Source organism: Helianthus annuus, chromosome 16 (assembly GCF_002127325.2).
Source record: "Helianthus annuus cultivar XRQ/B chromosome 16, HanXRQr2.0-SUNRISE, whole genome shotgun sequence".
NCBI lineage: Eukaryota > Viridiplantae > Streptophyta > Magnoliopsida > Asterales > Asteraceae > Helianthus > Helianthus annuus.
This window is the reverse complement of record NC_035448.2, coordinates 16282226-16308762: the sequence shown is the minus strand read 5'-3', so window position 1 is coordinate 16308762 and position 26537 is coordinate 16282226. Positions and strand designations below refer to the sequence as shown.

The 26537-nt window shown below is 35.2% G+C and overlaps 1 protein-coding gene and 2 long non-coding RNA genes across 10 annotated transcripts in view; all 3 read right to left on the bottom strand.

Moving 5' to 3' along the window:
* The window catches only part of LOC110915303, a 116592-nt gene that overhangs the window by 5044 nt on the left and 85011 nt on the right, over positions 1 to 26537 (bottom strand). For both annotated transcript variants that reach the window (XR_004884911.1, XR_004884912.1), the window contains exons 2-5: positions 23995 to 24037; positions 23774 to 23903; positions 19187 to 19307; positions 11393 to 11435 (exon numbers count right to left, since the gene is read on the bottom strand). This is a non-coding gene — a long non-coding RNA (uncharacterized LOC110915303). The remainder of the gene's footprint in view (positions 1 to 11392; positions 11436 to 19186; positions 19308 to 23773; positions 23904 to 23994; positions 24038 to 26537) is intronic.
* LOC110915304 lies at positions 6999 to 9248 on the bottom strand. Of its 2 annotated transcripts, XR_004884915.1 has the most exons (4): positions 8882 to 9248; positions 8644 to 8700; positions 7393 to 7877; positions 6999 to 7297 (listed from the first exon to the last, which is right to left on the bottom strand). It is a non-coding gene; the product is annotated as an uncharacterized LOC110915304 (long non-coding RNA). The 2 variants fall into 2 exon arrangements; XR_002578870.2 differs by having other exon boundaries at positions 6999 to 7877.
* Positions 20807 to 23532, bottom strand: LOC110915302. Of its 6 annotated transcripts, none has more exons than XR_004884910.1 (5): positions 23368 to 23532; positions 23198 to 23270; positions 23036 to 23109; positions 22819 to 22968; positions 20807 to 21489 (listed from the first exon to the last, which is right to left on the bottom strand). XR_004884910.1 is itself a non-coding variant. In XM_022159980.2 (4 exons), the coding sequence occupies exons 1-4, from the start codon at positions 23477 to 23479 to the stop codon at positions 22907 to 22909; spliced, it is 321 nt and encodes a 106-aa protein (XP_022015672.1). In that variant the 5' UTR covers positions 23480 to 23532; the 3' UTR covers positions 22117 to 22906. The 6 variants fall into 6 exon arrangements, 2 of the variants coding, with proteins under 2 accessions (XP_022015672.1, XP_022015671.1); XR_002578868.1 differs by lacking the exon at positions 20807 to 21489 and adding an exon at positions 21778 to 22041; XR_004884909.1 differs by having other exon boundaries at positions 20902 to 21489; positions 22819 to 23109.

Here is a 26537-nt window from a genome sequence, read left to right as displayed (position 1 = left end):
TAAATTGGCCTGTATATAGGTGACTCTTCTAAATAAAATAAAACGTATATAACAATTTATATTATTAGACAGGTAGATTACGGGTAAGCTGACCGTTAAAAATATGAAGTACCTAGACGGGCCTAGGAACCATATAATAATTAAATTATAAAAATACATTGTATTTTGAACCTACTCTATTTTTAATGAAACTTAGACCCAAATGTAGACAAAAATATTCTCATTCTAATAACATAATTATTATTTTATAAAACGTTATATTTTAAGAAGTTATAAACGCCAAATAAGTAAAACAGTTAAATTAATTATATAGAATAATAATAATAAAAATACTAAATAAAACTTACATATAATAATAATAGATTTCAAATTTCATTCTCAAAATTGAAATGAAGATAAGTAGGACGTGTCCAAAAAGGAATCCAAATTTAAACTAACATTTAATGCAAACTAACAACGTGTATGCATGAATATACGAAGTTGATACGTGTAATGCCATTCCAATGTTCCTACGATTAGTATAAATAGAAAGGAGACATTTGCTTCATCTTTCACCAGCTTTCTCCATCTCTTTCGAACTACATCTCTCTCATTCATATTCTTTATTATTATTTCACCTAAAATAATAATAGGGTTCTGCCCCGTTTTAAGTGTTTTAACTCTTGATCACCGCTACCCTTTCCGATTGATCTAAAACCCATAACTCATGTCAGGGCTCTGCCCGACTAAGTTCGTTGGGATTCTATCTCGGGACTTCGGGACAAGGTTGAATTAGGGGTACTATGCTTAACACGAGTGCATTATATTTTTATAGCTTAGAAATTATACCCAAGATTTATACTAGTAGGCTTTCTAGTTAAACCCTAAAGTTACCAAGTGGGTCCATTCTCTTTTCTCACTATTTTATTCCCTTTTTCTTTATAATATAATTATATTCAAAAATGTCCCAAATCGATCCATAAGCAAAAACCCGGACCCCTGAAACCCCAATCCATATCAAAAATAAAGAAATCAAGATTTGTGGTCTTCTCGCGGGCCGCGTAAATAAAAGGCGGGAGGTCACGCGGGCCGCGACAGCTCGTGGGACTCCGGATATGCATGACAGCCACGTGTCGTCACACGTGTCGCGACCGCCGGTGACTCAGCAAACTACAATCTGATCCACACTTCCATGCGGGCCGCGTAAAGATCAACCGAAGGTTCACGCGGGCCGCAACAGGCCTGAATTTCACCTATAAATAGCCTAGCTCAGGAGCTTTCATTCTGTGTCGAAAATCTTGAATAAAAAAGAAAGTATACAGCTCAAAACCACAAATTAGTATAACGGGTTACTGCTACGATACAGGGTATTAACTCGATCGCTGCTACGATTCAATATCCGATCGACTGAAACTATCCGACAGGATGTTTAAGTGTTATCCTTTGTCATTAGTCGTGATTCCAACAGGATGTTTGAGTGCCGCCCAAACTCGGGGTAGACTCTGTCATTCGTTGTGAATTCGATGGATGTTTAAGTGATTACACTTTGTCATTCGTTGTGAGGGTTTTTATCTCGTGAGTTTATCGTAAATGCTGTATTAGTTAATTACCTAGTTTTCGTATGCATTATAGTTTAAATTAGGTTATCAGGCTTATCAATAGACTGAACTCTACCCATACACTTACAATCAAAGTAGATGCTAATTCTCAGAAGAAATTTAATCAGGAAGCTTGTTAATTCAATACTGCATGCTTATAATGTGAGTCATTCTCTTTTTATCAAATTATTTACAAAACTCCAAGTTATTTTCAAAGTTATAATTACAGGGATTAAGTTTATGTAATCACCAAATTGCAGCCGGTATGTGGGGTTTTGTGCACATTACTATTTTTATCACTTTAGGTGGGCGAGCCTAAAATTTGTGATAGTCGTCACTATTGGGGCGACGGGACCCAATAGTGGTTTGACCACAGTCACAGATACGGTCGAGTGACAAATACCTATTCTTGTAAATTTGTTTGATAAAAACATTGTAATCTCTCTTAATATTGTAATTTATAACAATGTGTCTTTTTAGTTAAAATGAATGATTCACTCAGTATTTCCCGCTGACAAAACCTTTTTAAAACGCGTTTCAGGTAATTACAGTAGATTGGAGTAAGAATTGGATCCGGCACTGAAGGACTTCAAGAAGTGGCTTATTTTATTAATTAAATCAAATTAAGAAATATTATTTTTATTAAAAGCTACCTTTGTAAAAATGGAATTTATTCCATCTATTTAAATAAAATCCGGTGTTTCGAAACTCTGATATTTTTCCTAACTCACGGTCCTGATGAAATTTCCGCTGCAATGTTTTTCAAAATAATCACCGTTACCACTGGACTGCTCACGACACCCGATTCCGTCCAGGGTGGGTCGGGGGTCGTGACAGTAAAAGGTGGTATCAGAGCTAAGCCACTACTTTAAGCCTATAAGTGTTGTGATAATAATACTTAAGCTTAAATAAAAGAGTTAGGAGATTACTATTAACTGGTAGCACATCTGATAACATTTAGACTCGAACATAAAATGTCTTAGTATAAGCTAAGCCACTTAATTAAGCAAATAAGTATTGTAACAATACCTAAGTTTAAACAGAGAATTAGGAACTTAATAGTATCTGGTAGCACTCAGGATGATATTTAGACTTGAACTTAAGAATTTTGCCTTAATATAAACTTCAAGATAAAACTACTTATATAAAGTATAATGTGATAAATATTGGTATGCCATAAGAATGACGATTAGCAGGCAATAGCACTTAATTGTTATTTATTCTTGTTTATTGATATTACTTAATCCAGAATAAAGATATGTATGGAAATACAAAATTCCTTAATTCTGGATAAAAGCCCTAATAAAAGAGGCACTTTTAAAAATCTTGAAAAGATACTATTTATGGGAAATAGAAAAATTTTCTCCGGCAAAACTGGGTATAGAGTAGCAGACTCTCCAGCTTGTCCGGATATACTGAGATTACCTCTCCGGCGCGAACCGGATAAGACGGGATACATAATATGTCAGACAAGTGACAAGATTTCCCTAAATAATATCATGACTTGATATCTGACTTGTTTTTGAAAATATAAATCTGTTAAATACATTGATCTGATAAATGGTATGTTTATTTCAGCATATGAAATATATGATTACATAGATAGGTATATCTATAAGGAATTCCAAAAACCATAAGGATTGACAATTTGAAATAAAACATAAGCATCTGTGTCTAGATTTCTTTATCAGGAATCTCTTTTCCGATATCAAACATTATTTCGTTTGATCATTTGTCTCGTAACTCGTGCGACAAAATAATACTGGAAACCCATTAAGTTGGGACACCATCAAAAGTATAAGACTTTCCAATGCGTTACCATAAACTATTAACGCAAGTAAGAAGCATATAAAGTTGTGCTAGTGCACAAGAAAACACATAAAACTTAAACTATACAATCAAAGACGTCGAAGTATATCACACACGACTTCCAAGGCTAGACCTTTGGAAAATATAGTTAGGCACGATGACACCAATACTAATCCTATCAATGGAAAAAGTACTAATCAAAAAGCGGCACTATGCCACATGATCTTACAAACAATATAAATCTCGCTGAGGTACGTTAACAAGATTTCACAATTATCGGTGCACAGTCTAATCAAAGTCATAATTATTATCACTGCAAAAGGAGTCATATACCTTTACAAATTCTTTATTTTATTTTATTCAACATTCCCCGGTAATGTCACTTAACAACAGTTATCACACGAAATTCCAGATAAAGTTTTTATATTTCTTTTCATTGAAATTCTGACTTCTTCCTATAATAAGTTGACTTTCATGTTTCTACTTCCCCTAATGGTCATCATACCATGAGGATTCCTTTCATAATGGCGAATATTGATCTATTTCATTTCTTGGTAAATCCACACGTTACACATGCACTGTTTGTTGTGCATGTGGTTCATTTGAGTTATGAAGACCATAGGAGGGCATCCTTCCAATTTGTTGTTTTATCAAAAGTTCAAATCTCGTTTCGCTATACTTGATCTTTGCATTGTAAACCACGTTTTTACAAAGCAAGGACTCTTTAATATCGAATCAATAAATTTCTTGAAAAACTCGATTTTCTTTTAAAAGGATATACATGGTTTCAGTTGTGATCATGTCCGAACTTCCTTATTAAAACTCGTTTTATTCAAACCCAGTTAACTTGCTTGCGGTACGTATTTAATTCAAGATCCCATATGATGGATTGCAGCTATCATATTCAAAATAATCCCAACAAGCACTTCGATTCTCTTGAACTATAACATGCTTTCTTGGCCTTCGACTTCACTAAATTATTTCTTTGATCACGATCACCTTGTAGTGACATTTTCACAAAATCTGGAGCTTGCGCTAATCTCGGATTTAATTATTTAATTATTTATTTATTTATATTGAATCCGCTTTGTTAATTTATTCTATACAAGCAATCTTAACACAATTGTGTGCTAAGATAATGATCCACAATTTCATGTCCTATTTCCGTGTATCTCTTAATAGTTCTTACAGCATTAATCGAGCCTTTCATAATAATTATTGCTTTATCATCTTCGATCGAAAAACATTATATAAATTTAAAATATAAATTTTATTGGTTATATATAGAAACTTACATAAATAATTACCTTATTTACAAATATAGTATTCCTATATTTAAAATTCTTGTTAAACCATTAAGGTAAAGAATTTACATTTTTACGTATAAAATTTTGTTTGAGGTATACTCTCATTTAAAGTTTATGTTCAGTTATTTATTATTGGTAATTAATATTAGTTTTATTATTAATAGTAATAGTGTTAGTATTATTTTAAAAGTACTAGGGTTATTATCAAGGGCATGTATTGAATAGCCTAACCTTAGTTAGGCATGGACTGGCCACCTATGCTTAAACAAGGCAGCACTAACCAATATCCAACCATGATAATAACTATTTAATGTATATAAATTAAGTCATCATAGTTATTTAATAAATTTTAATTATATATAAAAATATATACATATATATATACTTTGTACTGTAAAGAGGAAACATATTTTCATAAAACAATACAAGAATTAGAGAGACAAATAAAATTATCTAAATAACTGTCTAAGTATTCATAGACAAGACATTTTATAAATAATTATTCATCTTGATTAATATTCCACAACTATTAAATACTTATAGAAATATTATTTTACTCCAGCCAATATTTAAGTATGTTTGATATTAAAATAAACCTTTATTATTTTAATGATTTAAAATATCTTTATTGTAAAATCTTATAATTAAACATACTTGCTTTTAAAAATAATAATCGTGAGTTCTAGAATATTTTGATAAACATATTAATAAAACATACCACGGATTTTGATATTTTAAGACTATCTATATTAACATAAAAAAAGGGTAATTCATAAATTAAAATATCACCTATCTTTGGTCAAACATTTTAATATATTAACTAAGATTTAAAATATAATCTTAGTATATTAAAAATAGAATATATCACTTTTGACATATTTTATTTTAATATATATTTATTAAATAATCATTATTTTATAATGTTAATAGTAAAAGTAATCTATTATAGTAATCTATACAAAACAGTTGTTATATATTGTATTCAAACACAGTAATAATTTCACATTATATAAATACTATATATTAGTACACATTTGGATTTAAGTTTCCTTTTACATAGATTACTATAATTGAATTGAATAAAGAGAACGGGGCTCCAAATATAAATATTTCCTTTTTTACAATACCTCTAATATAATAATAAATATTATATAATTTCGACTAAGCACTAGGCATAGGTGTAGATAAAATATATTATTCAAGGAAAATAAAATTTTTACAATTATGTATTAAGACAATAATACCCTAACTCTATTGTCTTGTTGTGTATCCTTGCAATTCACTCATCTCAGCACATAGAATTTCTCATATCATAATTTACTATTTGACAAATCATTTTCATGCTTTTATTTCATTTTGAACCTGTCGATTCTAAGTTTTCCCCAGTTGCCAATCAAAGTAAGCTTTCTTTTGACAAAGAATTTTATTGATTCTAAAAGTCCTTCACATTCATTTTAAGTATCTATTGGCTTGAACCTAGTCACTTTGGAAATTATATCATTCCATCTGATTCATTTGTCATCAATTTCTTGAACTAATTCAGTTGAACCATTAAATCCTACTTATTGTACAACTCATAATCACAAAATTTGATATTTTAATTCTGTGTCATCTACCTTAATATTACTTTTATTAACTAAAATATGACATAAGTCTAAAAGAAATATCATAATCCAAATCTCGAGGACGAGATTTAAAACAAGGTGGTGAGGATGTAACATACCAATTTTTATCATATAAATTATAAGGTTTGGTTAAATTTATTAACCACTAGTAACTAGTAACTAGTTTATTTTTAATATAAATATTCAACCCAAATAGTTTTAAACACTATTTTATATAGTTGGTTGAAATATTATATTAATAAATTGGCCTGTATATAGGTGACCCTTCTAAATAAAATAAAAAGTATATAAAAATTTATATTATTAGACAGGTAGATTACAGGTAAGCTGGCCGTTAAAAATATGAAGTACCTAGACGGGCCTAGGAACCGTATAATAATTAAATTATAAAAATACATTGTATTTTGAACCTACTCTATTTTTAATGAAACTTAGACCCAAATGTAGACAAAAATATTCTCATTCTAATAACATAATTATTATTTTATAAAATGTTATATTTTAAGAAGTTATAAGCGCCAAATAAGTAAAACAGTTAAATTAATTATATAGAATAATAATAATAATAATAATAATAATAATAATAATACTAAATAAAACTTACATATAATAATAATTAACAAAATTAGAAATAAAAACATGCATTGGCTTTTGCAGGATCCTATGAGGAAAATGTTGTAAAGAAGTTAGGTTGGTTTCCTTCTATGTACATATGGGGATAGCCCATCTAGAGATGCAGCGAATTCTTATGTATTCCGATATCTTTCATTAAAAACATATTAGACAACAAAAATAAGCTTGCAATATTACTGATAGAAGATATGCTAAACAGGTACATGCCCAATTTCAAAAGCACTTTGCCTTTCCTTGGAGTCTACATGCTAACCAACCCAAACAAACATCTCAACATGTGTCTCTCATATTAACATATCCTCAGTCACACAGATTGATGAATCCTTTTAGTTATTTGAATTGCTAGCTACAAAATATGTAATCTGAAATGATAACTGCATCGACCCCTGAACCACGATTTATGCAAAGATAATAAGTGATTAAATGGTTAAAAAAACTTACAATGTAGGCTTCCCGATATCATTCTCCATCTGTTCTACCATCACCGTTTTCACTCCAATCTTCAAAGGAGCTTCCAGACACGCCTGCCTACTGACAACACCTTCCACCTACACCAACCGCTTATTCCCACCTGCGCTTTGCAGCGGTACTCATCGGTGTTTAAGAACAAACTTAATGGAAATAAAACCTTTTCAGCATTTCTGAATGGTCTAGATATTGATTAAGTTTTGTCTTAAGTGTAAGTTTATAAAGTATATTCTATTATAGCAAAATAGATGTTTAACAATTAATAATTCGTTAATAAAAAAATTACCATATGAAAATATGCATTACTTTTTGATATTTTCATGCGAATGTGTTTGGCGTATCCACAAATTAATGTGGCCGATTTCTACAAAGAAATTATGAAAATAGCCATGTACCGAAATGCGTTGGTGACTTTGCTTCTTAACCCTTGTTTAAAATAAACAACTTGGACTATGAACCTGGAAAAAAAAAGCATCATATTAGTAGCCTTTTGAAGTGGTGACCATATGAAATTAAAGAATACCTCAACACCCATTTGGCAAGCCATTAATACTTCTCTAGCAATCAGCATTACGACCGATAAAGTAAAAAAAACCAACATTTAACTTAGAATACTATACATGACAGCACCTAAAGAATGATTACAATTCCTTAAATGTTTATTAAACTATCCATCCCAAACTTTTATGGTTAAATTTACATGTGGATCAGTACATTACATTAGGAGCCAGTTCCAGCCAGTGGAACACCACTAAACTGAACCAAAACCATAGTATAATTTAATTACAGAAGCCATGGAGCTCCATAGTGGTTACTAAACAACATGCCATTTGCATCAATGATCTACAACTCGTTCTCAAGCTTTGCTATGCTTTTATGTTATTATCAGACAGTGTAATGTTCTTTCTTTCAAGTAAGATAACCTTAAGTTCCAGTGAAATTTTAGATCAAAATTGATTAAAAAAGAGACTCATGTACGTACATGTTGAGTTTTTAATCCTCTGTCCTCAACGTTACAATTGCCATCAATTTTGAAAGATGAGCTGTGATTATACCTCAAATATAATAAATATCTTCATTCTAAATGTCACAAACAAATTGAAACTTTGAAATCAAATCCCCCGTATACATACTTCAAAATTAGTAAACAATTTTTGTTTTATCGACCATACAAAACATTAAAGGTAAAAAAAAGCATATGAATAAAGTGGAATATATATATACCTTCCTAATCTTTCGCAAGGCTTCAACCAGTGAATTTTGACATGCCTTCCTCAATTTCTGCACATAACAAAAAACAACTCTACTTTTTATCACCTGTGAATCTTTTTCTCTCTAATTCTTATCATTTATATAAAGTATTTTGTAGAATCATCATAGCACTTCTTACACAATGGTTCCAATCATTACTATATGAGCCATCTACCCAATAAATGGAGACATGCAGACCAAAAGTGCTTACCGAAATTGTCGCTGAAACACGATTCAAGTCTCTGAGGTTGTGGTTGTTCAAGATCACCTTCAACTCTCCCATTCCGTCTCCAGAATCGACCACCGATTAGAGTGACCGGTACCGTCGCCGGAACCCTAGAACCCACGGCCGTCAAGTTCCCATTCAGCGACGATCGACAGCATTATCGTCGGCCGGAGACAATAGCCGGAGCCCCCATCACCGCCGAACCTCTCTCTATCTTCCTCTGCCTCCGGCGCGCTCTCTCTCTCTCTCTCTCCCCCCCTGTCCCTCCGTCGCGTCTCTCTTTCCACCGCCGAGCGGTGTTGTTGCGAAAACCTAAAATACCTCTCAGTCTACTGTTCATTCAGTTCCTTTATTAATATATAGGAGAATATATAGGAGAATATATAGGAGAATAGATTTCAAATTTCATTCTCAAAATTGAAATGAAGATAAGTAGGACGTGTCCAAAAAGGAATCCAAATTTAAACTAACATTTAATGCAAACTAACAACGTGTATGCATGAATATACGAAGTTGATACGTGTAATGCCATTCCAATGTTCCTACGATTAGTATAAATAGAAAGGAGACATTTGCTTCATCTTTCACCAGCTTTCTCCATCTCTTTCGAACTACATCTCTCTCGTTCATATTCTTTATTATTATTTCACATAAAATAATAATAGGGTTCTGTCCCGTTTTAAGTGTTTTAACTCTTGATCACCGCTATCCTTTCCGATTGATCTAAAACCCATAACTCATGTCAGGGCTCTGCCCGACTAAGTTCGTTGGGATTCTATCTCGGGACTTCGGGACAAGGTTGAATTAGGGGTACTATGCTTAACACGAGTGCATTATATTTTTATAGTTTAGAAATTATACCCAAGATTTATACTAGTAGGCTTTCTAGTTAAACCCCAAAGTTACCAAGTGGGTCCATTCTCTTTTCTCAGTATTTTATTCCCTTTTTCTTTATAATATAATTATATTCAAAAATGTCCCAAATCGATCCATAAGCAAAAACCCGGACCCCTGAAACCCCAATCCATATCAAAAATAAAGAAATCAAGATTTGTGGTATTTTCGCGGGCCGCGTAAATAAAAGGCGGGAGGTCACGCGGGCCGCGACAGCTCGTGGGACTCCGGATATGCATGACAGCCACGTGTCGTCACACGTGTCGCGACCACCGGTGACTCAGCAAACTACGATCTGATCCACACTTCCATGCGGGCCGCGTAAAGATCAACCGAAGGTTCACGCGGGCCGCGACAGGCCTGAATTTCACCTATAAATAGCCTAGCTCAGGAGCTTTCATTCTATGTCGAAAATCTTGAATAAAAACGAAAGTATACAGCTCAAAACCACAAATTAGCATAACGGGTTACTGCTACGATACAGGGTATTAACTCGATCGCTGCTACGATTCAATATCCGATCGACTGAAACTATCCGACAGGATGTTTAAGTGTTATCCTTTGTCATTAGTCGTGATTCCAACAGGATGTTTGAGTGCTGCCCAAACTCGTGGTAGACTCTGTCATTCGTTGTGAATCCGATGGATGTTTAAGTGATTACACTTTGTCATTCGTTGTGAGGGTTTTTATCTCGTGAGTTTATCGTAAATGCTGTATTAGTTAATTACCTAGTTTTCGTATGCATTATAGTTTAAATTAGGTTATCAGGCTTATCAATAGACTGAACTCTACCCATACACTTACAATCAAAGTAGATGCTAATTCTCAGAAGAAATTGAATCAGGAAGCTTGTTAATTCAATACTGCATGCTTATAATGTGAGTCATTCTCTTTTTATCAAATTATTTACAAAACTCCAAGTTATTTTCAAAGTTATAATTACAGGGATTAAGTTTATGTAATCACCAAATTGCAGCCGGTATGTGGGGTTTTGTGCACATTACTATTTTTATCACTTTAGGTGGGCGAGCCTAAAATTTGTGATAGTCGTCACTATTGGGGCGACGGGACCCAATAGTGGTTTGACCACAGTCACAGATACGGTCGAGTGACAAATACCTATTCTTGTAAATTTGTTTGATAAAAACATTGTAATCTCTCTTAATACTGTAATTTATAACAATGTGTCTTTTTAGTTAAAATGAATGATTCACTTAGTATTTCCCACTGACAAAACCTTTTTAAAACGCGTTTCAGGTAATTACAGTAGATTGGAGTAAGAATTGGATCCGGCACTGAAGGACTTCAAGAAGTGGCTTATTTTATTAATTAAATCAAATTAAGAAATATTATTTTTATTAAAAGCTACCTTTGTAAAAATGAAATTTATTCCATCTATTTAAATAAAATCCGGTGTTTCGAAACTCTGATATTTTTCCTAACTCACGGTCCTGATGAAATTTCCGCTGCAATGTTTTTCAAAATAATCACCGGTACCACTGGACTGCTCACGACACCCGACTCCGTCCAGGGTGGGTCGGGGGTCGTGACAGTTATTAATATATCAACATGAAACAAAACGTCCAGTGAAGAAAGTCTTACCAATTAAAACAATATTCTCTTTCGCGACGGATTACATATAAACCTGTTGGATTTATATGTACGGGTTCGATAAGTTAACGCTGTTGACCGAGCTATGACACGTAAGAGTTACACCTTGGGCAACGAACATTAAATCCACTTAACTTGGTTAACTGGTCACCACGAATAATTAACGAAACAAAATATATAATTATCTTGAATAATTATATATGCACGAGAAACGGGATTTATTATTTATACGGGTTATAAATAATATAACGTTTAATCGCTTATTTAATTAAACTTTGTTTTTCGGGCTTTGTATTGCATTTGGGCTTGTGCTAGAGGTGTCGGGCTTTAGTGGCCTAAGAGGTGATTAGAGATGATTACTAGGGTTATTATTATTAACCTAATATATACATTATATTACTCTAATCATCAAAACATACATGTGTACACTTCTGCCGTAATCAAAGCAAACAAAAGAATTCCTATTGTTTTGAGATCAACACAAAAGGAAAAAAAGGCCTTCTTTTCTTTGCAATACACAGCCGCCATTTTGAAATAGGTGGTGCCTTTTGATACCCTTTGCGATAGTCTACCGGCCAAGGTCAAGCATCACCGGCCGCTACGAGACAATGTTCTCTTTGTTTGTGTTCGTGTCTAGCACTCGTTCGTTGAACCTTGGTGTCTCACACGGTTAATTATTAACCACAAGGGTATAATTTTTCTCATCGGTAGATTAGTTATTTTATATTTCGTATTTGCATGTTTGTAACCATGATCCTGTTCGGTTCACTTTTGGTGTCGATTATTATATTTATTCCGCTGCGTTTTCATTAATTACATATTTAATTAATAAAATATGTCAAACCCGTTTTGATAAAAAGTAAAATTGACACCACTGAATCCCAACAGTGGTATCAGAGCCACGCTTACAACATGCAAATCGAAACCGGTCCTTTTAACCGGTTATAGATCTCAAACTTTAACTTGTTTAAAGTTTCAGATCTAAATATTTCTTGGGCAAAAAGTTATTTGGTCAAAAGTTTTATTTATTTTTATTTGACCAAAAGATTGCCCACTTTAACATGATTGTGTTGAATATGTAAATCTGGCCGACCTTGTACTTGTATTTTTGTTATTGTTTTGTTTTATGGTTTTGGCCCACTTTGTGGCTCAAAGTTGTAATAGATTAGGGTTTCATTTTTGTTATATTTTATATTATAATATAAAGTTGAAGACCCGAAGACAAAACAGAAGACATTACAGGAATCAAGGAGCTGCTGAAGACAACTAGATGCACTAGGTCCATCCTTGTGGTTGTTTGTTACCCCGTGACCCAGTTTGGTCTTGCTATTTGGCTCTAGCAAGATCAAACAAAATGGCCTAAAGATTTACATGTTTATTTTTGCTATTATGGTTGCTTTTATCATATAAGTTGTTATATTACAACCAACCTAATACCAAACTTTTAAAAAGTGTTTTAAAATGTTCACAATCAATTATAACAAGTTCTAAATTGATTTTTACAACTTGTAAATATTTGTTATAAACAATTAGTTTATTTTAAAATAAATAATAACCCTTAGATTTTTTGAAATTTAACAAATTTTAACTTTCTAAAACTCATAACTTAATAGTTTTAAAACTATTAACTCTTATATGGTTATACAAGTCGCGACAAACTTAGTTTTAATAGGTTATCTAAAATTAAGTGTCCTGAGAGATGAAAGGGTTCATCAAGATGTCACGACTAAATATGTACTAAAATCGGCTCTTACGACCCTATTTGGTAAATATTAAATTAACCCATAATTAAAATCAATAGTCTATGCCATCCTATCACAAGCTACACTTGGAACGTAAAAGCGAACCATCAGTGTTTGGAGCCACAGCACCACACTTGATGTCTAGTATATCCTTCCAAGGTGCAAGGGTTTCGTTGACACATCCGGCCCTTCCACAAGTACCTCTTTTTGGACGACTATTACTTTTTCTTTTCTCACCACATGCTCCAGCTGTCTCGAAAGTAAAAAGTCGGCATAGATGAGGCTAAACGTATCAATGCATAGACAAGAGTTGTCTTAGCGGCCTCATACTCGAGAGTTGTGCAATTCTCACAATTGACACTCGTTGTCAGTCTGCCTAGTCACTTACTAAAGTGCATGCCACAGCTGCCTTTACTACTGACATAGCCAGATTCTCATTCCTTGTTCTAATTACTGTAATGGGTCATTAATTAAATAAGGAAATATACATCGAAAATACTAATTAAAATCTCTTTGCTTATGTAACAGATGTCTAATGAAAATAACTCCTTCGTTCTCAAGTCTATACTTGAAAAGGAAAAACTGAATAACACCAACTTTCTCGAATGGCACCGCAATCTGAGAATAGTTGTCAAGATGGCGAAAAAGCTATATATCTTAGATGGCCCAGTCCCTACCGAGCCTGAAAGTAACACTACTGCTGCTCGTAAGGCACTTGAAAAGCATAACGAGGATGTCGTTGAGGTAGCCTGCCTTATGCAAGCCACCATGTCTCCTGAACTTCAGAAGAACATGGAAGATAAAGATGCTTTTGACATGATCCAGCAACTGAAAGGCATGTTCCAGAAACAAGCCCGACAGGAGCGATATGACACCATGAAGCAGCTCATAAGCTGTAAAATGCAAGAAGGATCATGTGTCAGTACTCATGTGCTTAAGATGAAAGGGTACATTAACCAGATGAACAAACTTGGTTATCCCCTGCAAGATGAAATGGCAGTGGACTTCATCTTGAACTCTCTCCCTAGCTCGTATGACCAGTTCATTATGAACTATAATATGAATGCTTGGGTGAAGACTGTACCTGAGCTACATGGTATGCTCAAAATGGCCGAGATGAATATTCCACAAAAAACCAACCAAGTTCTGATGGTCAAGTCTGGTGGTGTTAAGAAGCCCAACAACAAGAAAAGGGCTCATAATAGCAAAGGCAAGAAAATGGTTGTTGTTGCTGCCAAATCTGCCACCAACAACAAGCAGGTTGCTAAACCACCCCCTCCCAAGAGCGTCAGTGCTTTGAATGCAACCAAATGGGGCACTGGAAAAGGAACTGCCCACAGTATCTAGCCAAGCTGAAGGCGAACAAGGCCAATAACATTGGCACTTCTTCAGGTACTCTCATTTATGTTATTGAACTTTTTACTGTCTCCAGCAACACATGGGTATTTGATACTGGGTGTGGTTACCACATCACTAATGTTTTGCAGGAGCCTGAAAAGTGGAGGAAGCTGAAACAAGGCGACATGGAACTCATCGTTGGTGATGGGAAAAGAGTGCCCGTTCTTGCAACTGGCATATTTCATTTTTCATGTCCTTCTGGCCTTGTAGTTAATTTAAACAATTGTTTGTTTGCACCTAGTATAACCAGAAACATTATTTCAGTTTCCCTTTTGTTTGAACAAGGTTTCAAGTACGTTTTTAATGGTATTTCTATTTCTACCTACTTGAATGATGTCTTTTATTTTGAGGCTAAACCTCGAAATGGTATTTATGAGATTGATGTTCAAACATGTAATGACATATATCATCTTTCTAAGCGTAACAAAGTTGGTATTAATGAAACCTTTCTATGGCATTGTAGACTTGGCCACATAAGTAAGGCACACATAAAATGGCTCCAATCCGAGGGGATTCTTGAATCCACTGGACAGGACTCCTTTAATGATTGCGAATCTTGCTTAGCTGGCAAACTCACAAAGCGTCCCTTCACTGGTGTTGGTGAACGGGCCAATGGTCTACTAGGACTCATTCACACTGATGTATGTGGCCCTTTCAAAACCATGACAAGAAACCATGAAAGATACTTCGTTACTTTCATCGACGATTATAGTCGATATGCTTATGTCTATCTTATGAAGCATAAGCATGAAACTTTTGAAAAGTTCAAAGAGTTTCAAAACGAAGTAGAAAACCAACTTACTAGAAAGATAAAAATACTTCGATCAGATCGAGGTGGCGAATACCTCAGCTTAGAGTTCCTCAATCATCTCAAAGAGTGTGGAATAATTTCAGAACCCACTCCACCTGGCACACCCCAACTTAATGGCATGAGCGAGAAGAGAAATCGAACCCTACTTAATATGGTTCGATCGATGATGTGTAGAACTAACTTGCCTCACTCCTTTTGGGGTCATGCTCTTATGACTACCGCCCGCATTGTCAATCTGGCTCCGACTAAAAAGGTAAACAAAACCCCATATGAGATATGGCATGGGCATAAACCCGATTTGGAATACCTAAAAGTATGGGGATGTGATGCATACATCACAAGTGATGCTGATGATAAGCTCGATCCTCGAGGCGAAAAGGTTATTTTCGTCGGATACTATAAAAGAAGCGGATATTATTTCTACCATCCTGATGCAAATGTTATTTCCATCAAAAGGAAGGGGCACTTTCTCGAGGAAGAACTTCTTAATCGAGGAACTGGAAATAATGTGGTTGATCTTGAAGAAATTCGAGAACCAACAACAACCACTGATGAAGTCGGAACGTCTGAACAACAAGAAATTGTTGCTGGTGAATCAGACATGAACACAGGCGTTCGTAGAAGTAGCAGGACTCGTAAAGAACCTGACAGATACCTTTGGCATCTTGAAGGTGCTGAAGTCTTGGTATTAGATGAGTCTAATGACGAACCTACTAACTACAAATCTGCTATCTCAGATCCTGAATCTGCGAATGGCTGGAAGCCATGAACGCTGAGATGCAATCTATGCGTGATAATCAAGTCTGGGACTTGGTTGAGCTACCCCCCGAATCTCGGGAAGTAGGGAGCAAATGGGTTTTCAAGAGAAAAACCGATATGCATGGAAATGTGCACACTTTTAAAGCACGGCTAGTTGCGAAGGGTTTCACTCAAACTCAGGGTATTGACTATGATGAAACCTTCTCGCCCGTTGCTATGATTAAACCGATCAGGATATTGCTTGCCATAGCCGCGTAGTATGACTATGAGATATGGCAAATGGATGTCAAAACTGCTTTTCTTAATGGACATCTCTCTGAAGATGTCTATATGGTTCAGCCAAATGGTTTTGTTGATCCAAAATATCCTAATAGGGTGTGCAAGCTGAATAAGTCCATTTATGGACTCAAGCAGGCGTCTCGTAGCTGGAATCTTCGTTTTGACCAAAAGAGCAAAGAGTTTGGTTTTGTCAAAAATGAAGACGAGCCTTGTGTTTACAGAAAGGCTAGTGGGAGCACTATGTCATTCCTCATCCTGTATGTGGATGATATACTGATTATTGGAAACAACGTCCCTATGCTTAACGAAGTTAAACACTATTTGGGAACTTGTTTCGCAATGAAAGATCTTGGAGAAGCAGCTTATATTCTAGGAATCAAGATCTATAGGGATAAATATAAGCGGCTTCTAGGGCTAAGTCAAAGTACATACATAGACAAAATGATGACACACTTTAAGATGGAAAACTCCAAGAAAGGAGGTGTTCCTATGACTAAAGGGACTGTGTTGAACAAATCGCAATCTCCTTCAACGGACATTGAAATTAAGAGAATGGAAGGAGTTCCATATGCTTTAGCGATTGGCTCTATCATGTATGCTATGTTATGTACTAGACCTGACGTCTCACATGCTTTAAGCATGACTAGTCGTTATCAGCAAACTCCTGGCATTGCCCATTGGACTGCTGTTAAGAACATTCTGAAGTATCTGAGAAGAACTAAAGATATGTTCTTAGTATTTGGAGGAGTGGAAGAAGAGCTCACTGTAAGATGTTACACTGATGCCAGTTTTAAAGTTCCACTACATACGGGAATTGTGGAACGTGGAGACATCGTGATAAGCAAAGTGAACACAGATCAAAACCTAGCAGACCCGTTTACTAAGCCCATGACTCAGGACAAGCATGATCAGCACAAGCATGATCAGCACATGGGTGCTATCAGGCTTAGATTAGCTAGCAGTATGTTTTGATTTAGTATTTGGATGTACGAACTTTTAACAGTTGTACTTTTGAATTCAATTTTGATTTACTGGTTAAATGCAATTTTGAATCTTATAACTGTGTTCGATTTTAATACGTTTAATCCGTAAATCTTGCATTCTAAACTATCCGTAATCGGCCAGACTCGTGGGAACGATTCTGAATTAAGACTATTCTGACTTTGGACTCAAGGAGTTGACTTCCAAATTCACAGACCTCATTGAGAATGACGTTGGATGTAACTCGCATCAAATCATCTTCATGGATCTTAGTCATAAAATGATTTGATATTGGTATACTCATTTAGTATCCTTTGACCTGAGATACATATTAGAACTTCCGGTTACCAAGGATTATTCTTTGATTACTGTCAACCGCTGTCGCGTAACTGCCAGTCATAAAGGCTTTAATTGGGAATAGTTCTAAAGTTCAGTGGGAGTTGTGTGTAGTCGATATGGGATTCTGTACTCTTACATGATATGTAACAGTTAGACATTGTGGCGCCCTCGTTGATTCAAACTGGCGAAGTGTAAGGCCTTACCCAAACTTACTGTGTGTTTGTTCGGACCACTTTGACTCTTGATCGAGAACAATAATAATTGAACATCATATGAGAATGAACTTAATCCATGTCTCATTGATTCAATTTATGTCTTTTACAGAAAGGATAAATGACAACAATTACCATAAGTCTATTGTCTTGCAATAGTAAGTTGTTACTAATGGCAAGGTGTTTTGGTTAATGACTTTAAAGTGTCATACCTTGTTAGGGGCAGCCATGTGCAGCTAGAGCGCCACTAACTGTCTGCGTTGAGGATTTTATCGAAGGTCGTCCAAGTGGGAGATTGTTGGATTTATATGTACGGGTTCGATAAGTCAACGCTGCTGACCGAGCTATGACCCGTAAGAGTTACACCTTGGGCAACGAACATTAAATCCACTTAACTTGGTTAACTGGTCACCACGAATAATTAACAAAACAAAATATATAATTATCTTGAATAATTATATATGCACGAGAAACGGGATTTATTATTTATACGGGTTATAAATAATATAACGTTTAATCGCTTATTTAATTAAACTTTGTTTTTCGGGCTTTGTATCGCATTTTGGCTTGTGCTAGACGTGTCGGGCTTTAGTGGCCTAAGAGGTGATTAGAGATGATTACTAGGGTTATTATTATTAAACTAATATATACATTATATTACTCTAATCATCAAAACATGTATGTGTACACTTCTGCCGTAATCAAAGCAAACAAAAGAATTCCTTTTGTTTTGAGATCAACACAAAAGGAAAAAAAAAAGCCTTCTTTTCTTTGCAATACACAGCCGCCATTTTGAAATAGGTGGTGCCTTTTGATACCCTTTGCGATAGTCTACCGGCCAAGGTCAAGCATCACCGGCCGCTACGAGACAATGTTCTCTTTGTTTGTGTTCGTGTCTAGCACTCGTTCGTTGAACCTTGGTGTCTCACACGGTTAATTATTAACCACAAGGGTATAATTTTTCTCATCGATAGATTCGTTATTTTATATTTCGTATGTGCATGTTTGTAACCATGATCCTGTTCGGTTCACTTTTGGTGTCGATTATTATATTTATTCCGTTGCGTTTTCATTAATTACATATTTTAATAAAATATGTCAAACCCGTTTTGATAAAAAGTAAAATTGACACCACTGAATCCCAACAAAACCTAGTGGGATATCACAATAAAACAATTAGTTTGTTCGACTGTTTCTGAGTTTCTCTAACCTGTTGCAATCTCGAATCTCCATATAAAAAAGATGAGCGGAATCAATTAATTACCGTTGAAGAAGATGATGCAGCGTCTGCGTCTGTTTGTCTTCCCGGTATGCCGTTGCCAGTTGCCGCCCTAACCTATACGACGCCTTTACCTATGTAGCGGCCTTCATGACCTTTCAATGTTCTTCATAATGTAAAAAAAACAATCTCATAAACTCATCTACCAAACTCAAGGAAACTAGTAGGTAACCCGCGCGTTGCGGCGGGACTAAAAATTGAATCAAACTATATCCATGCTTTAGGATGTAAGATTCATCCCAATCTTTTTTATTTAATCGACATATCAAATAAAGAATACTTGTGACGTGAATCGTTTTACACACGACAAAATGACAACTCAAAAACTAACTGAATGTGTAAAGTAAAAAAAAAAAAAGAGAAATGATAGAAATGAAATTCAGTGAAAAGAGTTGTATGCCACCTGTCTAGAAAAACAGGTCGACAACGTCATTCAACTCAAAATCAAAGCAGACTTGTTACTAAATGGATAGAGGTAACAGTTGACTGAAATAAACGAGTTGTTCTCTCAAGCGATTATCAAAATGTATTATAATATAAATTGTTGATTTTGTGGCTACACCCCCTTTATTTGTGTGTTTAAAATACACAAATGCATCTACTATCAGCAAGTTTATTTGGTAGTTACTCCACCAGCCAAAGTCATAAAAAAAGCATCCACTTTTTTCAACAAACCAAAACTTATAACTCTAATTTGAGGAACCGAGAGGCGAATGCAAATATGGTCTATACTAATTCTTTGAAACTCTTGACTCATCATTGATCCCTGAACAATTGCATTCAACCAAGCATAAACTGTTTCCCAAATCTTCAGCAATAGCTACGATGAACCAAACGTTCTCCCTCTAAAAATACTTCCACCTTTATTCCTTTCCTTACCTTACCCTGAAGATAAACCATAAACCTTGCTGTTTACTTTTCCCCAAAGGGAAACAAAATCAGTACCATTTAATGCAGATATATCTCCTAAACCACACTAAGGTAACCCGCCACTCACCACTTAACGTTAACGCCCCCTACACCACTGTAGGGGCACCATCGGCCGGCGCTAAAGGGGGTGGGGGGGTCACCAAGGTGATAACGAGCGCTAACCATGGTAAACCACACAATCCTAGTTAACGTTAAAGCCCCCGCCTACCTGTCGTGATAACTAACATGAGGGCTTTAACTAACTAACTAAAATTTCAAGATTCCAATACAAATACCTCATTAAAAGCATACAAAAATAAAAATCTGCATACATAACAGAACCAAAACAGTATCATTAATTCAATCAGACACTTAAAAAAACATAAATCCTCACTTAAAAAAAATAATTGCAGGTCTTACCACTGCCAAAGATGATTAAAAAAGGTTGTGTGAGCTGGGAAAAATAGTTATATTAACATTAATTAAACTATTAATCAAAGCCACAATTCGCCTGTTACTTGGACCATCTAGAAGAACTATGACAAGTGAACACCCTCGACTAACACCTTAACTCGCTCTGATAATTGCATGTTTCTTTTGAAGATTTGATCATGTCGCTGACCACAATCAACTAAAAATTCACAAAACATTACAAAATTCTTAATTTAAAAATAAAAACAGCTTGAGATAATATTAGGGATGAGCTTGGCAAATGTCCACTCTTGATAACAATGGCTGCAACAACTTGTGGGCTGGTTCGTGGCTGTGGATGAGCTCGGCAAATGTCCACTGAAACAGTGTTAATTTGCAGAACTTGGTTTATAGTTCATTCGCTGTTTATCCGCTGAAACAGTTTCTTTTCGCTGAGTTCATTCACTGAAAACACTCATTTCTACGCGAACCATTTCTACTCGAACGATTTCAACCCGCACCGTTTCAACTCATACCGTTTCGATCCGAACCGTTTCTATGCGAATCATTTCAACTCGTACCGTTACGACCCGTACCATTTTGACGCGAACCATTTTGACGCCCGTTTCGACGCGACCGGTTTCGACCATACCGTTTCAAATCGAACCGTTTCGACCCGTACCGTTTTGCCAGGAACCGTTTCGATGCGAACCGTCTTGGTATGCACCGTTTCAACCCGAACCGTTTCGAACCATATTGTTTCCACCCGTACTGTTTTGACTCGAACCAGGGGTTGTGGGTGTCGGGGTGATGGATTCCAATTCATTTGACAACCAAACACAACAAAAATGGAATTGAGATTCCAATTCCAACAAAAAAAATTCCAATTGGAATGTTTAAATTTTAATTCCGCGAACCAAACGCCGCCCCCTAAGTTGATGCCACTCAAACTTAATTGTTCAACACATCTGCATGTTTTTAAAACCATCTGCAGGAGTAGTTGACGATTCACAAAACTTACACATGATAATTCATATAGATTACATATAGCACATACATACACATGTAACTGTGATGAGGATATTGATACAATAGGCTTCTTTTGGATTGTTTTTAAGGTTTAAAGATAGAAAGTAACAAATCTTATATCTAAAATGAGTAAAAAAGAGAACTTTTCTGGCTGCCTCTTTAACATAACACGCCATCTTTCCACCAATACTTTATAGAAATACAAGGACGCTGAGGGACCAGACCTCTTGAAGAAGCAAGAAATTTATTCAGACACCGAGTACATATATAAAAAAATCAATCAGACCTCTTAAAAAACAAAATCTTTCTAAATAAGTTATAAATCCCTTTGCTAACTGAAAGCGAAAAAACCGACACCCACGTATTCTTGGTGTACATTTCAATAGCATCTGTATATGAGAATCGAGTCCGGCTCCCAAAACTTTATTTAGAAATCTTCGACTAACCAATATCAACAACGGCTCCACTCACCACCAGTTGCAGTGGTGGTTCTTGTTAAGAAAGAACATGCCATCAGAGAACTTGAGTAAGAAATTATATACATAAATTAAAAAAAATCAAAACCCTAAACAAAAATGAAATTGCTATTATTCAATCTAAAATTTTATTACACACTTTCGTTTCAGATTCTTCTGTAAAAAAATGTTGCAAATCAAGAACATAACCGCCAGCAAAAAAATAGAATCGAACCACCATTCTTCCACTACCGTCTAGGTTGGTAAATGGGGCTGAAATCAGCGAGGTCCAGCATCTTAATGCGTTGCTGGGACAGCCGCGGTTGTCGAATAAACCGGACACGTGGTCGTGGGTTTTGGACGGGGTAGTTTCACAGTTAAAAGTGTTAAAGACGGGATTATGAGGATGCAGCATGTTCCCCTTCCGTATGTGGTTAAGCGAAATAATAAGGTGCCGAAAAAAGGTTGAAATTGATTAATACCCAGAACAAAATTATTAAAATATAAATCGGGTTTAAGTAATTGGGGGAAAATGGTACCAAAATCCCTATCTATTTCGCAATTGACAAGTATTACCTTTGACTTAGAAGTCAAACTGTGGCACATCTATTATACTCCATATCATATTCTCAATAACAAAATCAATAGACGCAGTTCAATTTAATATTTGTTCAATCGATGGATATATAAATCAGATAATCATCTAGAATAAAATGCCTAAAAAATTATCAACGAATAAAAGCTAAAGAACCTAATTTCATGTAATTATCATGATTAAAATCAAAATAAAAAGTTTTAAAAGAAAAGACTCACTGGTTTTGGGGCCAGCAGGGTGATTCCAGAGAGGCGGCTGTAGCTTCGACGTCGCCATTGAAAACTTTAGTTTCTCTCTATAGAATCTTTAAAAGAGTTTGATTAACACCAATGGTAGGTGAGCCTTTTTTTCTTCTAGTGTGAACAACCCTTTAAGAAATAAAAGTAATATGAAATTGAACCAAAATTGAATCAATAAGCATGAAATTGAAGGCACCTGTGACCTTTTGGCGTTTATGAGACGGGGGATTATCTACAACAGTTATAAATCTGCCAATTGCATATTGTAACCTAACAACACGATTAACAACAAACAGATAATAATAATAATTGAATCGTAAAATCTGGATTAATATTCAAACAGTTGAGATCGGTGTACCTTGTGGATCCACTGACGAAAATCGTAAAATCTGGATTAATCATCAGCTCCAAGATCTTTTTCGGGGCGGCCTCTGCATTCATATAAATTCAAGAACACAAAGGACTAATTAGTAAATGTGAACGAACAACACAAGTTAACAATTGAAAATGAGTGAAGAATTTTCATACCATCTATTCCATGCTGATTAAGCTCTTCTACAAACTGTTGATGAAATTCCGACAAACAACTCGAGGCTTCTTCAACGAAAATCATTCCTTTCTTGCGCTTCATCTTCCTCATTATCCCTTTTGTGTTTTTATAGAGCAGAGGGGGCGATGGAAACTGCTGGAAGTCCAGACTGCAATTGAAGAGTGAAGACACGTCGTAGGGTTTTCATAGGGGAAAAGAAGAGGCCGGTGTGTTAAAAGGGGAGGGGCAATAATGAGAGAAAATGAGAAAAAATTAGGAATTTTAATTGGCTTTTCATATGCCATCTTAAAAAAGTTGCTTGAAATTACTATTATGTCCATGGAAGATGCTTTATATAGTTATATAGATGAAGAGTTTAAAACCCAATATTACATATATACATACCGTTCTTTGCTTTTCGCATTATTGTTGTATCTAAAGGCTAGGCTCCAAATCTTCAATTTTCATCTACCATTCTACCAAATCGTAGGTTGCTGGAACCTACTGGAGTTCTCACCGGAGTGTGACCTAAAGCCTAGCTTGGCCAAAAAAAATAACATAAGTTACAGATCTTTATTAACACGTATTGATTTACTGAAAAATCGAATGTAGATATAGGGTTTTACCTGGTTCATCGAACAAGAATGATTTTCGTCGGATCTTGGTCGCCTGAAAGTGTAAACATAAACATAATATTTCTCCATTTTCTCCTTTGATTAAACTGTAAACATAAACAAAAATAAACTTATCTTCCAAAAATTATAAATTTTTAACCCGGCTAGAATCAAGGAACCCTAAATCATTCCCTACTATGATGTGGTTCTTCAAATTAAAGGAAATCAACTTCTGATAAGAAACCATCTGTTTCGTCATCATCCACCACTCACGAAGATGTTGTATGATCTTCCATTGCCCACTTCTTAACAGGTGAATTGAGAGAATGAATTGAAGGTGAGACCCTTCCTTGGCCGGCTTCAATTGATGAAGATTAATTTAGTGTTCTTTTAGGATTCCTTGTGAAATTCTAAGAATAACCCTGCACGCGTCTTAAAATGGTTGTTGAGTTCCCATTGTATGGCTTAAACTCTTTTGTACATCCTGATTAACAACTTGTATAAGGGGAGGGGGTGGTTCACTAGTGATAGAATTTATCACTCACAAGCACCAATCAAGTTCTGCCATGTCATCGACCATTTTTCCATCACTCACAACTTTTTTTAGTGGGGGTGGTCATCACTCATCACCACACCCAACAATTTCCCCCCAACCAACAAATACCCTCCCAAAACAAAACACTAACGCGTGATAAAGATAACGAAAATCGGATTTCGTGGAAGATTAACGCGTTGAACTTTTAGCCGGCGGTGGAAGATCACGCGTTGAACTTCTCTTCCGTGATAGAATAATGGACGGCCCCGTCCTCTCCAAGTGGTAAAATTACATATTTTTGTGAAATTCCAAGAATAACCCTGCAGGCGTCTTAAAATGGCTGTTGAGTTCCCATTGTATGGCTTAAACTCTTTTGTACATCCTGTTTAACAACTTGTATAAGTGGTAAAATTACATCTTTATCCATCACTTCTCCTTTTTAATATATTATAGATATATAAATATACATTATAAAATACACGTATAATATGGTATACCTACACATATAAATACGGTACACTTACACGTATAATATGGTGTACCTACATGTATAATACGGTATACCTACATGTATAAATACGGTATACCTACACGTATAAATACGGTATACGTACACGTATAGAACACGCAAATACAAGTATAGATACGGTATATGTATACGTATTAGAGACTCAAGTACACGGTGATGCACTCACATACACTTGTTGAAGTGTACTCTAACAAGGATGTCGTACACGTACGACAACATATTTACAATGTTAAAAATAAATGTTTTTAACACTTATATCCATAAAAGATATACGATTATATTTGTGTAACTATTATACATTCCCAACTCGAACATATTCTCACAAGTGAACGAGGTTCACTAAACTTATATATATATATATATATATATATATATATATATATATATATATATATATATATATATAGAGGAAGGTTAACGTACATTACGGCTTAACGTACATCACGTATGACAGGTAATTACGCACGTTTATTTTAAAATCACGCACGTTATTATTCAAAAATCCAAAATCACGCATGTTGAAACACAATAATCACGCATATTGAAAACATTAATCACGCATGTCATAGAACAAATCATGCACGTTGTTGTACGTGAAGTACGTTAAGCCGTAATGTACGATATACTTTATCTATATATATATATATATATATATATATATATATATATATATATATATATATATATATCACTCGGAACAAAGTAAGTCGTGGGGATCACGGAGACTCTCACTCATGATCGTGTGAGACACGAAGACTCACGAAGGGCGAGGCCCGTTCATACACACTTAAAATGCAAATATATAAAAGAACTATATATAATAAAAGCATATACACAAAAACAAATGCCAACATATTATTAAAATACACAAGTGTTCCAAAGATAAAACGAATATAATAAACATTCAAGATGAGCAACGAGTACAAGGTCTAGAAGAGACCGAAGTGTCTAATGAGTTAGAACACTTGTTGGTTAACTCATGTTTGGAACACCGTTGCTAGCATTATATCTCTCTCTCAAGACGTAAAGCTGTGAGTTCATGTCCCCCTTTTCTCTTAAATGTTTTCGGTTTTACAACTCTTGGGGTGGAATACATGTCTCGATGGTATGGTTTAGCTAGGGAATGAAATGTTAGATCATGTGCGAATAGGGTCTCTCTTAAGCTCCATTAATCTTGTCTAAGACCGAGGGGTAAGAGTGGTAGATCTATCGGGTGTAGGGAGCCCCACTCTTGGGTCCTTGTGTGGCCCATGTAGTGCTTTTGTTGTTCCAACCGGGTGGACCGGAGGAAATTCGCTAGGGTTGAGTGCTTCCTATGTCGTCACATATATTAATGTCCTTGCAAAACATTAATGATCTGTTCATAGACGCTAGACATACCACTTTGTTATATACGAACTCTCAAATGTTTTAAGAATTAATCGGAATTCACTCAAAACACGTGAACTCGCTCAAATTTTGTTGATGTTTTCAAACTTACATGTATATCAG